The sequence below is a fragment of the Phoca vitulina genome, unplaced genomic scaffold (assembly GCF_004348235.1).
Source record: "Phoca vitulina isolate PV1807 unplaced genomic scaffold, GSC_HSeal_1.0 scaffold52, whole genome shotgun sequence".
Taxonomy (NCBI): Eukaryota; Metazoa; Chordata; class Mammalia; order Carnivora; family Phocidae; genus Phoca; species Phoca vitulina.
The window spans coordinates 7,071,730-7,088,744 of record NW_022589755.1 but is presented as its reverse complement, the minus strand read 5'-3'; the positions used below and the strand labels follow the sequence as shown (position 1 = coordinate 7,088,744).

Here is a 17,015-nt window from a genome sequence, read left to right as displayed (position 1 = left end):
TCATTTAAAAAATATATACAACAGGGTGCCTGGATGGCTTAGTCAGTTAAGCGTCTGCCTTCAGCTCAGGTCTCAGGTCATGATCCCGGGATCCTGGGATCGAGTCCCGCCGGGAGCCCGCTTTTCCCTCTCCCTCTGCCTGCCTCTCTGCCTAGCAAGAGAGAACTTGGGTTCTCTCTCTGTCAAGTAAGTAAAATCTTAAAAAAAAAAAAGATACAACACACACGGTTCCGGTCCCATCAGTGAGGCCCGAAAAATTTTAATCCACCAACGCATGAGTGAGCCTCTAAGAACAGCCCCTAGAGCCCCTAGGGCAAGGTTACCTGGTTATGCCCCCTTGTGAGTATCTCCCCAACTACAGGACCCCCAGGGGCAGAGTTAGCTAATTATAGTTCATCAGGATCCCTCTAATGCCTAGCAATTCAAACCTGCATTAGTGCCCCCTATACCGAACTCCTTGGTCACTGTGGCCCCAAAACCTCCTGTGGTCAGAGTTCCCCCAACTCCTGCATCCGGATTACAAGAACCAAAATCTTTTTCCTGTCGAGTCCTCAAACTCCCATTCCTGGGCCACCGTGCCCCCACAATTCTGCTCTGGGATATTTTGCCCCCTAATTCTGTCCCCGGGTCACTGTCGCCCAGCCCTAACAGCCACAGGCCTCGGCAAACCCCCAGCCCTCCCCCCTCAGAGTATCATCCAGTTTTGCTTCCTACACCCCAGTCCTCCTCTCCCACTGCCTGGCCTAGGGCCCGAGGGGCGCGGCAGCCACGACCGCGCCCTCCCCGCCTCAGCCAATCAGCGATTGCCGCACACCCCCCGCGGCGGCCAATCCGCAGCGGCCATGCAGGCCCACCCCCCTCACTGAGGAGATTCAACCCAAAGTGGGCCCCGCGCCCCTGGGGGAATCCAGGCTCCGCCCTTCCGCAACTGGGAGTCCACGCCCCCTATGTTTCCTTCTCCCCCAAACCCAGGAGTCCGGATCCCAGCGCCTCCTCCCTCTGACCCAGTACTCTCAACCCTAGCTGCTGCTTCCCACAGAACTTCTGGAGCCCGCCACCCTCCTATTCCTCAGCCAGCGAGGTCAAATCTCCTTTCCCTTAACGACCAAGATTAACGAGGAGGCCCTTTTGTTTCACCTCCACTATTATCTCCTAATAGGGTTTAATTTATTCTCCCCTGCGGGCCTTTGTATTAGCAGGGGTGAAGCCGACCGGCAATACTTTCCCCAGGAGCCTGCTGCAAGGCCTGCCGGGAGTTGTAGTCCCTCGGGTCGAGGCTACGCGTGGGAACCCGTGGGGGCTGGGAACGGGGACGCGGTCCCCGCGTGGCAGAACTCAAGGGCAGAAAATAAATGTCATGACGCCCTCCTCCTGGCTGCAAACTCCTTTTATGGGAACTTGCGGGGTAGTCTGGCACATTGGTAAGTGGAGTTAACGTCTAGAGCTGGGGTCTGCACCTAAGAGGCAGATGGTAGACGCTGAAATCTGGGAGACTGAGCTTGGGGTGGGAGTTCTAGTCCGGAAGGCCCAAGTGGAAATGTGGGAAATTAGGAAGGGATGGTGGGGAGCTCCACGGGGGTGCCCGGGATGGCCTTGCGCCCATACCCCAGCTCTGCACCCCCGCTCACAAGCAGCTCAATCCCAGTGCAGAAGTTAGCTTCGGAGGCCAGGAACACGGCAGCGGCCCCCACGTCAGCAGGCTGGCCCATGCGGCCCAGGGGCTGGGGAGAGACCAGGGGAAAAGGAGACCAAGTGAAGCACCTGGTCTGACTGCCGCGCCCTGAGCCACTCCCGTACCACCTGGATCTGGCCCCACTCCCACCTGGGCCAACGTGCCCTCTTGGACTGCAGCGGTGGGGTCAGGCGTTGAGGCTGTCAGCTCCTCCCACAGTGGGGTCCAGATGTTTCCCGGGGAAATACTGTGGGAAGGGAGAAAAGGGGATCAGGGAAGAAGTGTGCCATAAACGTGGCCTCTTCGGCTCACTCCCAGCCTTCTCTGCCCACTTGGAGCTGCTCACCAGTTGACCCGGACGCCATATTGACTCTCATCCAGGGCCAAGGCTTTGGTCATGGCTGTTACTGCCCCCTGTGGAAGATGATGGGGTGGGGGGGAGTTCAGTCCAGGGAAGACGAGGTCCCTCTTGTTCTCTCCTCCAACAAGGGGGTGTCAAGCTGGGGCATCAGAATGGGGAGGTCATGCCTTCCCTGCTGGCCTCCATGGGATGCACCAGGCTCTGTTTCCTGGGAGACACTTGGTGCGTAACAACACGCCACAGGTTGTCATGCTTCAGGGCTGAGGTACCTGGAGGGCCTGGTAGGGAGTGAAGGAAGGGGTAGGGTACCTTGGTGGTCACATAAGGAACTGCCTGGACCTGGCCAATGGCCCCCACCAGACTGGAGATGTTGATAACGTTCCCCTGGCTCTTCCGCAGGTGGGGGAGGGCAAGCTGGGGAGACAGAAGGCAAAGTCAGCCAACTGAGCCCCTGGGTTCCCCCAGCCACACTGAAACACATCCTGATGCCTGGGCCAATGGCCATTGCCCTGGTATGTTCCCTAATGGATCTCGGTGCCTTGTAGCGACAGCATTCTAGAACTCGAGAGGGCACCTTCACTGGTTTGCCCCAGGGTCTCTGGGTCTGCTTAAGGAATCTCTCCATGTCTGGAAGGCATTTTTCTCTATGTCTCCTCTACTATCTCTCTCTTTCCCTCCCTCCCTTTGTGTCCCTGTCCCCCTCCCCCACCACCCTCCCCACCTTCTCCCCCAACCCCATCCCAGTCCCCCTCTCTCTAGGTCTCTGTCTCCCCCACCCCGGGTCTTTATATGTTACTCAAACTCATGTCCAAATCAAGATAGGAAAATGCAAGATGGCTGCATATTTTGCAAAAACGGGCGGAAGCTCTTTTATCCATGAGGGCAGTATCGCTGAATTTTAGGGAGAACTCTGTGGTCAGAATGTGATGTGGGAGACCTTCATGAAATGCACCCATTTTACCAGCTTCTCCCCGGCAACTCTCTGGCTCCCCGGAGGCCCCTAAACTAATTCTTTCTCCCTCTCCTCCCTTCCTCTGTCTCTCAGCTCTTTCACTACACATGACCTTGAATAAATTCAAATTCTATCCTTCTCCTCGCTTTCCTTTGACAGCTGAGCTGGCCTGGCAAGACCTGTTCCTGCCGCTAAAGATTAATGACTATAAACAGGTTCCCTTAAGTGGTTTCCAGAGTGGGAATCTAAATTAGCTCCCTCTCTGGGTCACCCCATCAGCTCTTTCAAACTTTCTCCACTCCCTCAAAAACAGCCTCCACCTTTTCTGAGGACTGTAACTTCAAACATACCCTGAGCGTTCCAACCTCAGGGCCTTTGCACTTGCGGTTCCCTCTGTCTGGAGTACTTTTCCTCTGATACGCATGGGACTCACTCCTAGGGTGACCAGCCATTCCGGTTTGCCCAGGACTGAAGCACTTCTGAGGACATGGGACATTCCGAACACTTTCAGGACTAACCTGGGACAATCCCAGGTAAACCTAGTCCCTCAACAATTCCAAATCTTGTTCAAATGTCACCTTCTCAATGAGGCCAACCCTGACTGTCCTATTTATTTATTTAAAGATTTATTTATTTGAGGGGCGCCTGGGTGGCTCAGTCATTAAGTGTCTGCCTTCGGCTCAGTTCATGATCCCAGGGTCCTGGGATTGAGCCCCACATTGGGCTCTCTGCTCAGCAGGAACCCTGCTTCTCCCTCTCCCACTTCCCCTGCTTGTGTTCCCACTCTCTTTGTCTCTCTGTCAAAATAAATAAATAAAATCTTTAAATTAAAAAAAAATGATTTATTTATTTGAGAGAGGGAGGGAGAGAGAGAGAGAGGGCAAGAGCAGGGGGAGGGGCAGAAGGAGAGAAAGAAGCAGACTCCCAGCTGGGCATAGGCGGGGGTGGGGGTGGGGTGGGGCATGCTTAACCGACTGAGCCACCCCAGGCGCCCCTCTGACTATCCTATTTAAAACTGCAACCTGCTTACCCCTAGGTCCCCATCCCTATTCCTGATTCCTTTTTTTTTTTTTTATGATTTTTATTCATTCATTTGACAGAGACACAGCGAGAGAGGGAACACAAGCAGGGGGAGTGGGAGAGGGAGAAGCAGGCTTCCCGCTGAGCAGGGAGCCCAATGCGGGGCTTGATCCCAGGACCCTGGGATCATGACCTGAGCTGAAGGCAGACACTTAACGACTGAGCCACCCAGGCGCCCCCCTGATTCCTTTTCTCTGTAACATAACACCTGCTTCTCACACACCATATCTATTTTACTTACTTATTTGCTTATCCTCTGTCTCTCCCACCAGAATGCAAAAGTTCATGAGGGGTGGTTGCAATTTCTTACTTTGTTTCACCCCTGGTATTCAGGTGTCTGTCACGTAATAGGTGCTCAATAAATATCTTTTGAATAAATGAATGAATTTATTGAATTTTTCTATTTTTTGAAGATTTTATTTATTTATTTGAGAGAGAGAGAGAGCACAGAGGGAGAAGCAGACTCTCCACTGAGCAGGGAGCCCGATGCAGGACTCAATCCCAGGACCCTGAGATCATGACCTGAGCGAAAGGCAGACGCTTAACCGACTGAGCCACCCAGGCGCCCCTGAATTTATCTATTATGTGCCTGGCCCTGTTGTCAGCTCTTCACACAGATCAGCTCATTGAATCCTCAGGACAAACCCAGAAGAAGGGACTGTCCATAGCTCCTTTTCCCAGGTGAGGAGACTGAGCAGGTGACCGATGCTCCGAGGGTCATGTGACAACTGTCAGGGCTGGTATTTGCACCCCACAGTGAGCAGTCAGAGACCAAAACGCACAACCAAAAAAAAGACAACTCTTAAGTCTTAAGAACTTGAAGATAATATGAGCATGAGTGCCATGATTATGTGGGCACTGGGGGGGGGGGATTCAAATCCTCCAACCTCTCCCCAGGGACCTGACTGCCCCCCACCCCATTCCTTTCTCTCCTCCCTCTCGTTGGCCTTGAAACCCTCCCTCCCTCAGCCCTGGCCTTGCCCATCCCCTCCCCCAGGCCCGGCCCCTGCCTATTTCTTTCCTAAACCTTCTCACTCCCTGCCCAGCTGTTTAACTCCCTCCCCACCCCCACCCTGCGAACATGACGTCCCTAAGGGCTGCACAATGTGGGTCGTTTGCCACCCTTGTCCTAGCACTGGGCATACAGCTAGCACTGAATAAATATTTGTCCCACACTCCCTGCGGACCCTTCTCAACCCTCCCACACAGTCCTTGGCCCATGGCCCACCACCCCCTCCAAGGTCACCTAGCGCCTCTGAGCAGCCACATCCAGGACGCGCTGGAACCTTATTGGCCCGTCCTTCCCCCCCCTCTCCCTCCCTCCCTTTGGACACCTGACCGACCAGGAGAGCCCGCAGCCTCGCTCTGGCCTGAGTCGATTTCTCCTAAATGTTGGGGTTCCTGGGTCGGCTTCTCTCTGAGCTCTGCCAGGGGAGCCCCTGCGTGGCTGGTTTCCCATCAGCATATCCTAAATCTCCCTTAGAACCACCTTCTGGAGCTCCTCCCCTGCCACCTTTGGGCACCCCCAGCTCCGTATCTCCAGTGCAAAATTCATCCCATTGTCTCCTCCTAGAATCTGCCTTTCTCCCGGATTTCCAGCCTCAGACATGGGGTCCACTCATACCCAGCTCTCAAGCCAGACACCTGAGAGCCTTCTAGAGCCTCCCTCTCCCTAAGTTCCTCATCTGATCCATCACCAAGCCCTGGCCGTTGTGCCTTCTAAGGACCTCCTGAATCTCTACAGTTCTCTCCCCCTCATTCATTCATTCGATAAACATTAACCAAGCACCTAGTATGGGCCAGGTCCTGGGGCAAATTGCCAGGGATACCACAGGAAACAAGACAGAGATTTCTGCCCTCATGGAGCCCAAGGTCTGGGGGGGAAGCAGCAATAAACAAATAAAAGTGCATGATGGAATGTGCTAGAGTGTGGTCAGGGATATGGAACAAGAAGTAGAGCAAGATGAGGGGAATGGGAGTGTTGGGCTGGGTGCAGCTGCAAACTCAGGTATGAACTGTGGGGATGTCTTGGAGAGGCCTGGGCCAGGCAGAAGGAATGGCATGTGCAAAGGCCCTGAGGCAGGACAGAGCTGGTGTGTTTGGCGCAAGAAAGTCACTGTGGTGGGAGGTGAGGTCAGGGGAGGAACCGGGGCCAGACCATGTGAGGCCTTGGAGGCCACCTCTTTTTACTTGCACAAATGCCACTGTCTCTTAATACTGGTTTCCCCACTCCCACACTTTGTCTTCTGACTTGTTCTGCAGGAAAGAGCCAGAGAGATTTTCTTTTTTTTTTTTTTTAAAGTAATCTCTACCCACAATGCGGGGCTCAAACTCATGACCCTGAGATCAAGAGTCGGGTGCTCTACCGACCAAGCCAGCCAGGCGCCCCTAGAGTGATCTCTTAACATTAATGATCTGTTAGTATTTTTTTTTAAAACTTTATTTATTTATTTGACAGAGGGAGACACAGCGAGAGAGGGAACACAAGCAGGGGGAGTGGGAGAGGGAGAAGCAGGCTTCCCGCGGAGCAGGGAGCCCAATGTGGGGCTCGATCCCAGGACGCTGGGATCATGACCTGAGCTGAAGGCAGATGCTTAACGACTGAGCCACCCAGGCGCCCCGTTAGTATTTTTTTTTTAAGATTTTATTTATTTATTTTGAGAGAGAGAGAGTGGGGGTGTACGCATGTGTGAGTGGGGGGAGGGGCAGACAGAATCCCAAGCCTACTCCATGCCTAGTGCAGAGCCTGACAGGGGCCTCAACCTCATGACCATGAGATCATGACCTGAGCCCAAACCAAGAGTCAGATGCTCAACCAATTGAGCCACCCAGGCGCCCCACAATCTGTTAGTATTAACGGCATCACATCACTTCCTTGCTCAAATACCTTCCATGGCTCCCTATTGCTCTTGAGATAAAGACCAGACACCTCAGCATGGCCCTCGGTTCCCCATATGGTCTGCTCCCCCAACCCCTTCTTGCACCAGCCCCTTGGCTCTCTCCACTCAGCCCCTCCACAGTGCCCAGCTTTCTGGCGGCCAGGCCTTTGCACGGGCTATTCCCTCTGCCAGGAACACTTGAACCTTACATTGTAGCCACATCAAGGACCCCCTTGGACTCTTATAGGTCTGGCTCTCCTCCCCCCTTCACCCCACCTCATCCCACTCCCTAGTCAATGCTGCACATTGTTCACTTCCTCTGGGAAGCCCACCCTGTCCCCAAGGCATATTACTCTTGATCTCGGGGTCACAAGTTTAAGCCCCACGTTGGGTGGGGAAATTACTTAAAAATAAAATCTTGGGGTGCCTGGGTGGCTCAGTTGGTTGGGCGTCTGCCTTCGGCTCAGGTCATGATCCCAGGGTCCTGGGATCGAGCCCTGCATCGGGCTCCCTGCTCAGCGGGAAGCCTGCTTCTCCCTCCCCCACTCCCCTTGCTTGTGTTCCCTCTCTCGCTGTGTCTCTCTCTGTCAAATAAATAAACAAAATCTTTAAAAAAAAAGAATTCTAATAATCTGAATAAGAAGGTCTCTAGATTACCCAAGACCACGGTATCAATGTTAACCTTACTGTGACTACATGAGAGAATGTTCTCATTTTTAGGAAATATTCTCCAAAGTACGGAGGGGTGAAAGGACATCATGCCTCCAATTTACCCTCAAACCGAGAGGCAGAAAAATAAAGCAAACAAATATTAATAAAAATAAAATATTGGGCGCCTGGGTGGCTCAGTTGGTTAAGCAACTGCCTTCGGCTCAGGTCATGATCCTCGAGTCCCGGGATCGAGTCCCACATCGGGCTCCCTGCTCAGCAGGGAGTCTGCTTCTCCCTCTGACCCTCTTCCCTCTCGTGCTCTCTATCTCTCATTCTCTCTCTCTCAAATAAATAAATAAAATCTTTAAAAATAAATAAATAAATAAATAAATAAATAAATAAATAAATAAAATATTAACAATGAGGAGTCCGGGTATATAGGAGTTCTCTGTAATATTCTGACAAGATTTTGTGAGTCTTAAATTATATCAATAATTATAAGTAAACATTCAAATCCATTGGTAGCATTTATGAAGTTCCTACTGATGAAATCATAGGATGTCTCGGTAGGGGATGGCAGGAGGCTATGGATAGAACAATTTAATAAAATGCTTCTAATTGTTAAACTGGAGGTGGAGATGGGAGATGAGTGTCTCTTGTTCTTAAAACACACCTAGGATGAACCATGAGAGACTATGGACTCTGAGAAACAAACAGGGTTTTAGAGGGGAGGGGGGAGGGGGGATGGGTTAGCCCAGTGATGGGTATTAAGGAGGGCACATACTGCATGGAGCACTGGGTGTTATACGAAAACAATGGCTCATGGATCACCTCATCCAAACTAATGAGGTACTGTATGGTGACTAACATAACATAATAAAATTAAAAAAAAAAAAACCACACACCTGGGTGGTTACTGCCCCCAGGACCTTTGCACACTCTTTTTTGGTAAATGATACACCCTGTGGCCTACTTCTCCAATTCCTTTCCTCCCACTCAGGGTTCAGCTCAAACCTCACCTTTTCCCTTCTACTTCTGCCAGGCTTCATCTGCCCAACGTTTATTTCAATGAGCTCAACCTGAGTTAGGTAGATTGGCCATAGGAAACAGAATGGGGCAATGTTCACAATAAGTAATAAAAATGTGCAGACAGTAAACTCTGTGCCAGGCATGTTCTAAGGGCTTCGTGGGTATTTTACCCTCATTCAATTCTCAGGAACAATCCAGTGAATCAGATGCCATGATCAGCCTCATTTTTCACAGGAGAAAACCCAGGTGCAGAGAGATTGAGTAACTTGCCATGTTGCAGGTAGGAGGCGGCAGAGAGCTTGGGCAGGCCTGTCTCCTTGGGCTGGACCTTTATTCCTACGCGAGGGTTCTGTACCAGCCATTCACACCTAACAGAGTCAGGTAGCCCCATCGGGAGAGGTGGGGACTGGGATATAATGGAGAGTCATGCCACATTTAGCAGACTGTTGTTCTGCCCCATGGGTCCAGCTTGCCAACCTTTCAAGAGAAACCAGAGATCTGGTTGCTTATGAGAAATCCCTCTCTTTTTAAATGGTGGGCACTGGGGCACCTGGATGGCTCAGTCGGTGAAGCGGCTGCCTCCGGCTCAGGTCATGATCCCAGGGTCCTGGGATCGAGCCCCGCTTCAGGCTCCCTGCTCAGCCGGAAGCCTGCTTCTCCCTCTCCCTGCCGCTCCCCCTGCTTGAGCTTTCTCTCTCTGTGTCAAATAAATAAATAAAATCTTTAAAAAAAAATAAAAAATAAGTGCTGGGCACTGAGAGATTATATATATAATTACATATATAATATATAATTACATATATATTCCCTTTATGGGCTGTGGTATATATCTTATCGTATGGAGGTGACAACAGAGGTGAACACAAGCGAGGGATGGGAGTGAGGGTTCACAGGTTGAGCAAGAGCACCCAACTGCCCAGAAACATTTCACCTGGATCTCAGGTGAGACCTCACCTAAAAATAGCGCCTGATCTTCCTCACACTAGTGACCCCCCCGGCCCCGCCCACTCCTGGGGCTCCTCCCTTCTCTGTCTACATTGCAATTTACCTTGTCTGTCTACACTGCTATTTGCTGGGGTATTTTATTTTTTTAAAAGATTTGTTTATTTATTTATTTTAGAGGGTGGGGGAAGGGCAGAAGGAGAGGGAGAGAAGGAGACTCCCCGCTGAGCGCGGAGCCTCACAAGGGGCTCGATCTTACGACCCTGGACCCTGAGATCATGACCCGAGCCAAAAATCAAGAGTCTGATGCTCAACCAACTGAGCCACCCAGGCGCCCCTTTGCAGGTAGGAGGCGGTATTTAGCAGACTAAATGAAACCCTGGTTTTTCAGACCTACTCCAGCCTCAGGTTGGTGAGCTCCCAAGTGATGACTCCAAACCTCTCTCTCACCTCACCCCAGACTCAAGAATCCCAAGTGGACATGGGCAGGGCACCACACCCCCACACCCCCTGAAAAGGTCTCCCAGTCCACCGGCTCCTCCCCAGGCTTCCCCCTGGCAACGGATGGCAACTCAGTCCTACGGCCAGTGGGGGACAAAGAAGCCAAAACCCCCATTCCTTTCTTTCTCGAGTCCACCCCCCCACGTCTAGTCTACAAGGAAATCCTGACAATTCTACTTTCAAAATGGATCCGGAATCGGAACACTTCCCACTAAATCCACCGCCACCGACCCGGTCGGATTCAAATCACCTCCTGCCTGGACCACCCTGGGCCCTTTGCCTCAGTCCTCGCCCCCGCCTGTTCCCCACGCGGCCGCCGGAGGGCGCCGGTTCCCACTTACAGCAGCTCACTTCGTTGGCTCCAGGCTCAAGCGCCAAAGCAAAGTCCTCTCCGTGGTTGACAAATCCAGATATGATCTAGGCCCTTTTGTCCCCTTTCTGCTCTCACCTCCCGCCCTCTCCCCCTTGCCCTGCTTCAGTCACCCTGGCCTCTTGCTGTTCCTCCTACACTCGGAGCAGTCCCCACCCCAGGGCCTTTGCACAGGCTGTCCTCCCTGGCCCACTCTGCCCCACGCATATCCTTGACTTAAATGTCACCTCTCAGAGAAGGCTTCTGACCACCTCCACCCTGTCTCAAAAAGCACATAAATAATCTAAAACAAAAACAAAAAACCCAAACAAAACAAAATCTCGTCTGCTAAAAACACATACTAAATTACTTACATGTAAAGTATGTCTGAGATTTGCTTTAAAATACTCCAGCAAGGGCGCCTGGGTGGCCCAGTTGTTAAGCAACTGCCTTAGGCTCAGGTCATGGTCCCAGGGTCCTGGGATTGAGTCCCACATCGGGCTCCCTGCTCTGGGGGAAGCCTGCTTCTCCCTCTCCCACTCCCCCTGCTTGTGTTCCCTCTCTCGCTGTGCCTCTCTGTCAAATAAATAAATAAAATCTTAAAAAAAAAAAAAATACTCCAGCAAAAGGGGCTCCTGAATGGCTCAGTTGGTTGAGCATCAGACTCTTGATTTTTGGCTTGGGTCATGATCTCAGGGTCGTAAGATCGAGCTCCTTGTGAGGCTCTGCAGTCAGCGGGGAGTCTGCTTCTCTCCCTCTCCTTCTGCCCTTCCCCCACCCTCTAAAATAAATAAATAAACAAATCTTTTTTAAAAATAAAATACCCCAGGGACGCCTGGGTGGCTCAGTCATTAAGTGTCTGCTTTCGGCTCAGGTCATGATCTCAGGGTCCTGGGATCGAGCCCCACATCAGGCTCCCTGCTTGCCAGGAAGCCTGCTTCTCCCTCTCCCACTCCCCCTGCTTGTGTTCCTGCTCTTGCTGTCTCTCTCTGTCAAGTAAATAAAATCTTTAAAAAATAGAAATAAAAATAAAAATAAAATACCCCAGCAAAAAGAAAGAAAGAAAGAAAGAAAAAGAAAGAAAAGGAAAGAAAAGAAAAAAGTGAGGGGTCCACAGGAAGAATGACAGAATGTTGATAATGGTTGCTGGGTGATGGGTATGTGGAATTTGGCCCACAATCTCTCTACTTTTCTGTATGCTTGCAAAATGTCAAAATAAAAAAGTTTTATAGGGGCGCCTGGGTGGCTCAGTCAGTTCAGCATCCGACTCTTGATCGAGATCTCAGGTCTCGATCTCAGGGTTGTGAGTTCAAACCCCATGTTGGGCTCCACACTGGGCATGGAGCCTACTTAAAAAAAAAAGTTTTCTACAGGGCGCCCGGGTAGCTCAGTTGTTAAGCGTCTGCCTTCGGCTCAGGTCAGGATCCCAGGGTCCTGGGATCGAGCCCCGCATCGGGCTCCTTGCTCCGCGGGGAGCCTGCTTCTCCCTCTCCCACTCCCCCTGCTGGTGTTCCCTCTCTCGCTGTGTCTCTCTCTGTCAAATAAATAAAATCTTTAAAAAAAAAAAAGAAGCTCTTTGTTCCCCATAGTGATTCACAGGGTGGAAAAGCTGTAACTGCCTATCACTGACTCCCTGCCTCAACCCTTTCCCCCCTGTTCCTAACATCCCCCAACACAACCAGCACACCACTCTGGAAGGTTCTGGAAGGTCCCTAAGGGGACTGGGTCAGGTACCCACACAGTTAGCTTTGGCCGGATGTAGGGATTTGCTCCCACCTACTTGCTATAAAGAACAGAGTCCTTTTGGAGTAAGATCAAACCAAGGCAGAGGAAACATTCTGCTCTGAGAAAAAGTGGGTCTGACAATCTCATCATCAGGAGGCCCCCTGGCCTGGCGGCTGGGGCTGCAGTCCTCACCTTGGTCACGGTGTATGTCCCCAGCAGGTTCAGCTCCAGCAGCTGCCTGAAGCCCTGGGCAGATGTCTCCTCAGGCCACTGCGGAGGTGGATCTAAGGGTGGGGGACAGAGAGGTAGAGAGAATGAGGGAGTGATACAGAGAACAGGGAAGAAATAGGGATATGGGGGGGAGGGGGCACCGGGTTGGGGGGGCAGACAAGAGGGTCAGGGATCGGGAGAAGGAAGGGGGGTTGCATAACAGTGAATTAAAAAGCCGCCTCAGGCCAGAAGGCTTGGGTTCCAATATGGGCCCCTGCCATTTCCTGGCTGTGTGACTCTGGGCAAGTCACTTTGCCTCTCTGTGCCTCAGTCTCTCTATCTACATAAGGAGGATGACACTTTGCTCTTGGGCTTAGAAGTTTCCCAAATCTGGGGGCACCTGAGTGGTCCAGTGGGTAGAGCATCGGACACTTGATCTCAGGTCTTGATCTCGGGGTTGTGAGTTCGAGCCCCCACGTTGGATGTAGAGATTACTTAAAAATAAAATCTTAGGGGCGCCTGGGTGGCTCAGCTGGTTAAGGGTCTGCCTTCGGCTCAGATCATGGTCCTGGGGTCCTGGGATCGAGTCCCGCATCGGGCTCCCTGCTCAGCGGGGAGCCTGCTTCTCCCTCTCTGTATCTCTGTGTCTCAAATGAATAAATAAAATCTTTAAAAATAAAGAAAGAAAAATAAAATCTTATACTGTATGTTGTCTAATTGAGTTTAAATTTAAAAAATAAAGTAAATAAAATCTTAAAAGAATTCTTTTTCATGAGTCAGTATTTGTGCCTGACCCTTAGTCCCTTAATGTATTTGTAAAATAGATAGGAGGAATCGGTGGGAGGGGAGGGGTAATGGCTAGAGGGACAGAAAAATCAATGTTCAGAAGAAAAGGAGCTGGAAAGATAGGGGGATAAGAACAAGGAGAAAAGACAGGCAGGTCGGAGGAACGTACCCTGAATGCTCCAAAGGCTTTAGGAGACAATAGGAGAAAGAAAACAAGATGGCGACCAGAAAGTTGAGGGACTCTTGGATTGTTCTTCCCCAGGGACCCAGGGCTTGTGGCCTGGCTTCCTTCAGCGATCTGCTCAAACATCTTCAGAGAATCCGTCCTGGATCCTCTGTTGAAAACAGCCCCTGCCATTTTCTAGACCCTAAACAGCTTTTTTTTTTTTTTTTTTTAAGTAAGCTCTACGCTCAATGTGGGGCTCGAACTCACGACCCCGAGTTCAAGAGTCGCAGCCTCCACTGACTGAGCCAGCTGGGTGCCCTGACTTTATTTTTCTTCATAGCCTTTATCACCACCAAACATGCTAGTATATACAGTCGATTCTATTATTCAAGGCAGTTATGGTCTACAAAATTTCAGTGAATACTGAATTAATGAATATTCATCCATTGCTCCCAGGGGAAATAGGTACCTATTATACAGTAATGTGTAAATGCTATGGACTAAATGTGTCCCCCACGCCCCCCAAATTCATGTGTTGAAATCCTAACCTTCAGTGTCATGGCATTTGGAGGTGTGGTCTATGGGAGGGGATTTTTAAGTTGCGAGGATGGACCCCTCATGAATGGGATTACTGCACTTAGAAAAGAGACCCCAGAGATCTCCTTGTCCTTTCCGCCCTCACCAGACACGAACCTGCTGGCACCTTGACCTTGACTTCCCAGCCTCCAAAACTGTGAGAGATAAACATTTGTTGCTTGAGCCCTCCCCGGCCGTGGCATTTCTGTTCTACCAGCCCAAACAGACTAAGACACTCTATTTGTCTGCCTGTAGACATGTATATACATATACTCCATAGCTATCTGCATATCAGATTAGAGTCTTAAATCCTCAAAACAATTCCTATGGGGAGACTCTATTTTATTTATTTTCCAAACAAGGAAACAAGGCTCAGAGGTGTTAAGCCATTAGCTGGAGGCCAGAGCTGGGATGCTAACCCATCCAGCTGGCTCCAGGGCAGAGCCACACCTTGTTTGACCTCCACTGGGAACAAGTGCTTCAGGCAACTGGGGATTTTTCTTGCCACTTTCCCTCCCTGCAAATCCGCAAAACACCTGGAAAGCAGTGAGTACTGAGGCTATTTTGTGTGTGAGTTGGTGATTTCACGAATATGGAAACCACCAACGGGGAGGCTTAACTGTATCCTTTCTTGTCTATTTCCTTACTCCAGCATGTGAATCCCAAGAAGACGAGAATGTTTTTGTCTCTTTCGTTCACTGCTCATTGCCCAGTCCCCAGGAAAGAACTTGGGACATAGTAGGTCCTCAGTAAATACCTCTTGAATGTGCAAAGAACACAGAAAGAATGAACTAGTATTCGCCATCTCTTTGATCCTTACAACAATATACGGAGGAAAATGCAGCCCAGAGAGGGTGAGCCACTTGCTTAAAGTTGCCCAGCCAATAAGTGTGTGTGTGGGGGGGGGTAGTAGTGGGGGGGTGTCTCTCTTAGCACAGCCTTGCTGTGTGATCTCGGTACAGAGAGTTCACCCCTCTGAGCCCTGGTTTACCAGCATGAGAGATTCTTAGGAAGGGTAATAATTAAGCTGATGGCATTTTCCCTTCAAAGATACCACACTAAGACCTATAAACCTCATGCATGAGGATATCTTCATAGTCATCAGCAAAGAGAAGGGCCATCCATGTCACTTCATGGATAAGCAAATTGAGACCGCAAGACTTCTGGAAGCTGTTTTCCCAAAATAGTTCTGGTAATTATGAGGCTGAGCAATTTACCTTATTGAATACTCACAACAACTCTGTAATGATGATGATCATTATCATCATTCCCATTCTAGAAATCTAGGAACTGAAGCACAGAGAGGCGAGGGCACGGGCCTGAGGGCACCCGGCAGGGATGGAACGGAGCCAGGACGTAAGCCCAGGAGCAGGGGGATTCCTTAGCTCTACTGTCCCATCCAAGGGGATGGAGAAGGGGATGGGGAAGACGAAGGGGAAACTGAGGTGGGGGAGGAAGGGATGGGAAGCCAGGAGGTAGGTGGACAGCAGCGGAGAAGGGCCTGTGGGCCTCACAACTCACGGTAGCCAGCGTTGTTGACCACACAATCCAGGCGGCCAAAACAGCGGACGGTCTCAGAAATGAGGGTCTGAGGACAAAGATGTCTTGTAAGTGGGCAGTGCGGGCACCCAGCCTTGAGGAGCCTGGACTCCCAAAAGCAAGGGGAGGGGGAAGCTGGCTCACAACCGAGGGGACAAGAACTACGGGAAGTGGGGACTCCCTCAAAGCACCAAGCATGGGAGGAGAAGAGGAGACAGAAAGCCAGGGGGGCCAGAGCCCAGAGGGCTGGTTATATTCACACTGCAGAGACCCGGGGTCAGGGTCAGGGTGGGGGGCGCACATCAGAGAAACATTGACTGAAGGGAAGGGCTAGGAACCCAGAGACAAGAGAAGGAAACTCTTCCAGAAGGAGATCCACTGTGAGGGACTTTTTTGTTCCAATCTCTGTGACAGGTGTGACAAGAGCCTTGAAGTAGTGAGAGAGAAAGGAGAACCTTCCCAGGAGACCCGGAACCTGGCCAGGGGGGAAAGCCTGGAAATGAGGCTGAGCCCAAACCTTTGGGACCAGGCAGGGACAAGAATAGCTCACCCTCACATCTTCCTCCCGAGTCACATCACAGAGGATAAAGAGAGTTCCAGCAAGTGCCTGCTCCAGGGCCCGACCCCTAGATTCTGCAGGGAGAGAAAGGCTGGGGGCCTGGACCCCTGGGTCTGAGGGAGGAGGGGCTGGGGGCCTGGACCCCTGGGTCTGAGGGAGGAGGGGCTGGGGGTGAGGACTGAGAGACACTCACTCACCATCTTTGTCACAGATAACTACTTGCGCGCCGTTTTGCACTGAGAATGGAAGAACAGGTTACCCCAGCACAGACCTTGGCAAAGGCCTCTGCTGCCCTCTTGTGGTCTCCTGGAGTGGGGGCCCATCTTCCCAAACGTTCCCCTCGTGACCCCAAAGTCTCATGATGATCCTCTAGATCAAAGGGCAGACAACTTGACACATATTCTCGTTGGCCACTCCAGGTGCCTTCTGGGGTTCCTGAGCCCCCCATCCCTGGGTTCCAGAATAAACCCTAAACCTGCAAGTGCCATTCCCCAACCACCCACTTTGTAGATACAATAACTGAGACCCAGAGAAAGGGAGCAACCATTTTTGGAGACCCGCCAAAAGCTCAGGCCCCAGGCTTATACCGCCTCCCCTTTCATTAGCATCGCAAGTTGGGTTTTTAATAAGGATCTTGGCTCCAGTACTGAAGATCCCCCACCCACTAGTTCCCAGGGTCCCTCTTCTCCTGGTCTCCAATATTCCCGAGCAGCCAGACCCCTACTCACCGAAGGCTCTCACGATCCCGGCTCCGATGCCGCGCCCGCCCCCTGTCACAACCACCACCTTCCCGGCATAGCGCGTTCCCGTCGCCATTCTGCTTCTGTCTGTTTCTCCCTGTCACTCGCTCTGGTCTTCCTTCCACCCCCAAAGTCGGGTGAGGCCGTGGAGCCGAACCATTAAATAGGGGCTGGATCCTGGAAGCCCGGCCCTGGGGGGGCGTTGCCAGGAAGGCCAGAAGCCTGGAAGTTTGGCCTCGGCTCCCTCCTCCCTCAGAGCCAGGAGTCCGGCCCCCCCCCCCCCCCCCCGATCCCCTCC

General features: G+C 51.5%; 1 protein-coding gene across 3 annotated transcripts; it reads right to left on the bottom strand.

The window, feature by feature from the left end:
- Positions 1-198: 198 nt before the first annotated feature.
- Positions 199-17,012, bottom strand: HSD17B14 (hydroxysteroid 17-beta dehydrogenase 14). Of its 3 annotated transcripts, XM_032388522.1 has the most exons (9): positions 16,706-17,012; positions 16,175-16,213; positions 15,969-16,051; positions 15,401-15,467; positions 12,334-12,425; positions 2,343-2,447; positions 2,019-2,086; positions 1,823-1,919; positions 199-1,721 (listed from the first exon to the last, which is right to left on the bottom strand). In XM_032388522.1, exons 1-9 carry the CDS (start codon positions 16,791-16,793, stop codon positions 1,548-1,550), a joined length of 813 nt encoding a protein of 270 aa, XP_032244413.1. In that variant the 5' UTR covers positions 16,794-17,012; the 3' UTR covers positions 199-1,547. The 3 variants fall into 3 exon arrangements, with proteins under 3 accessions (XP_032244413.1, XP_032244415.1, XP_032244414.1); XM_032388524.1 differs by lacking the exon at positions 2,343-2,447 and having other exon boundaries at positions 16,706-16,980; XM_032388523.1 differs by lacking the exon at positions 16,175-16,213 and having other exon boundaries at positions 15,969-16,090; positions 16,706-16,980.
- Between the last annotated feature and the right edge of the window lie 3 nt (positions 17,013-17,015).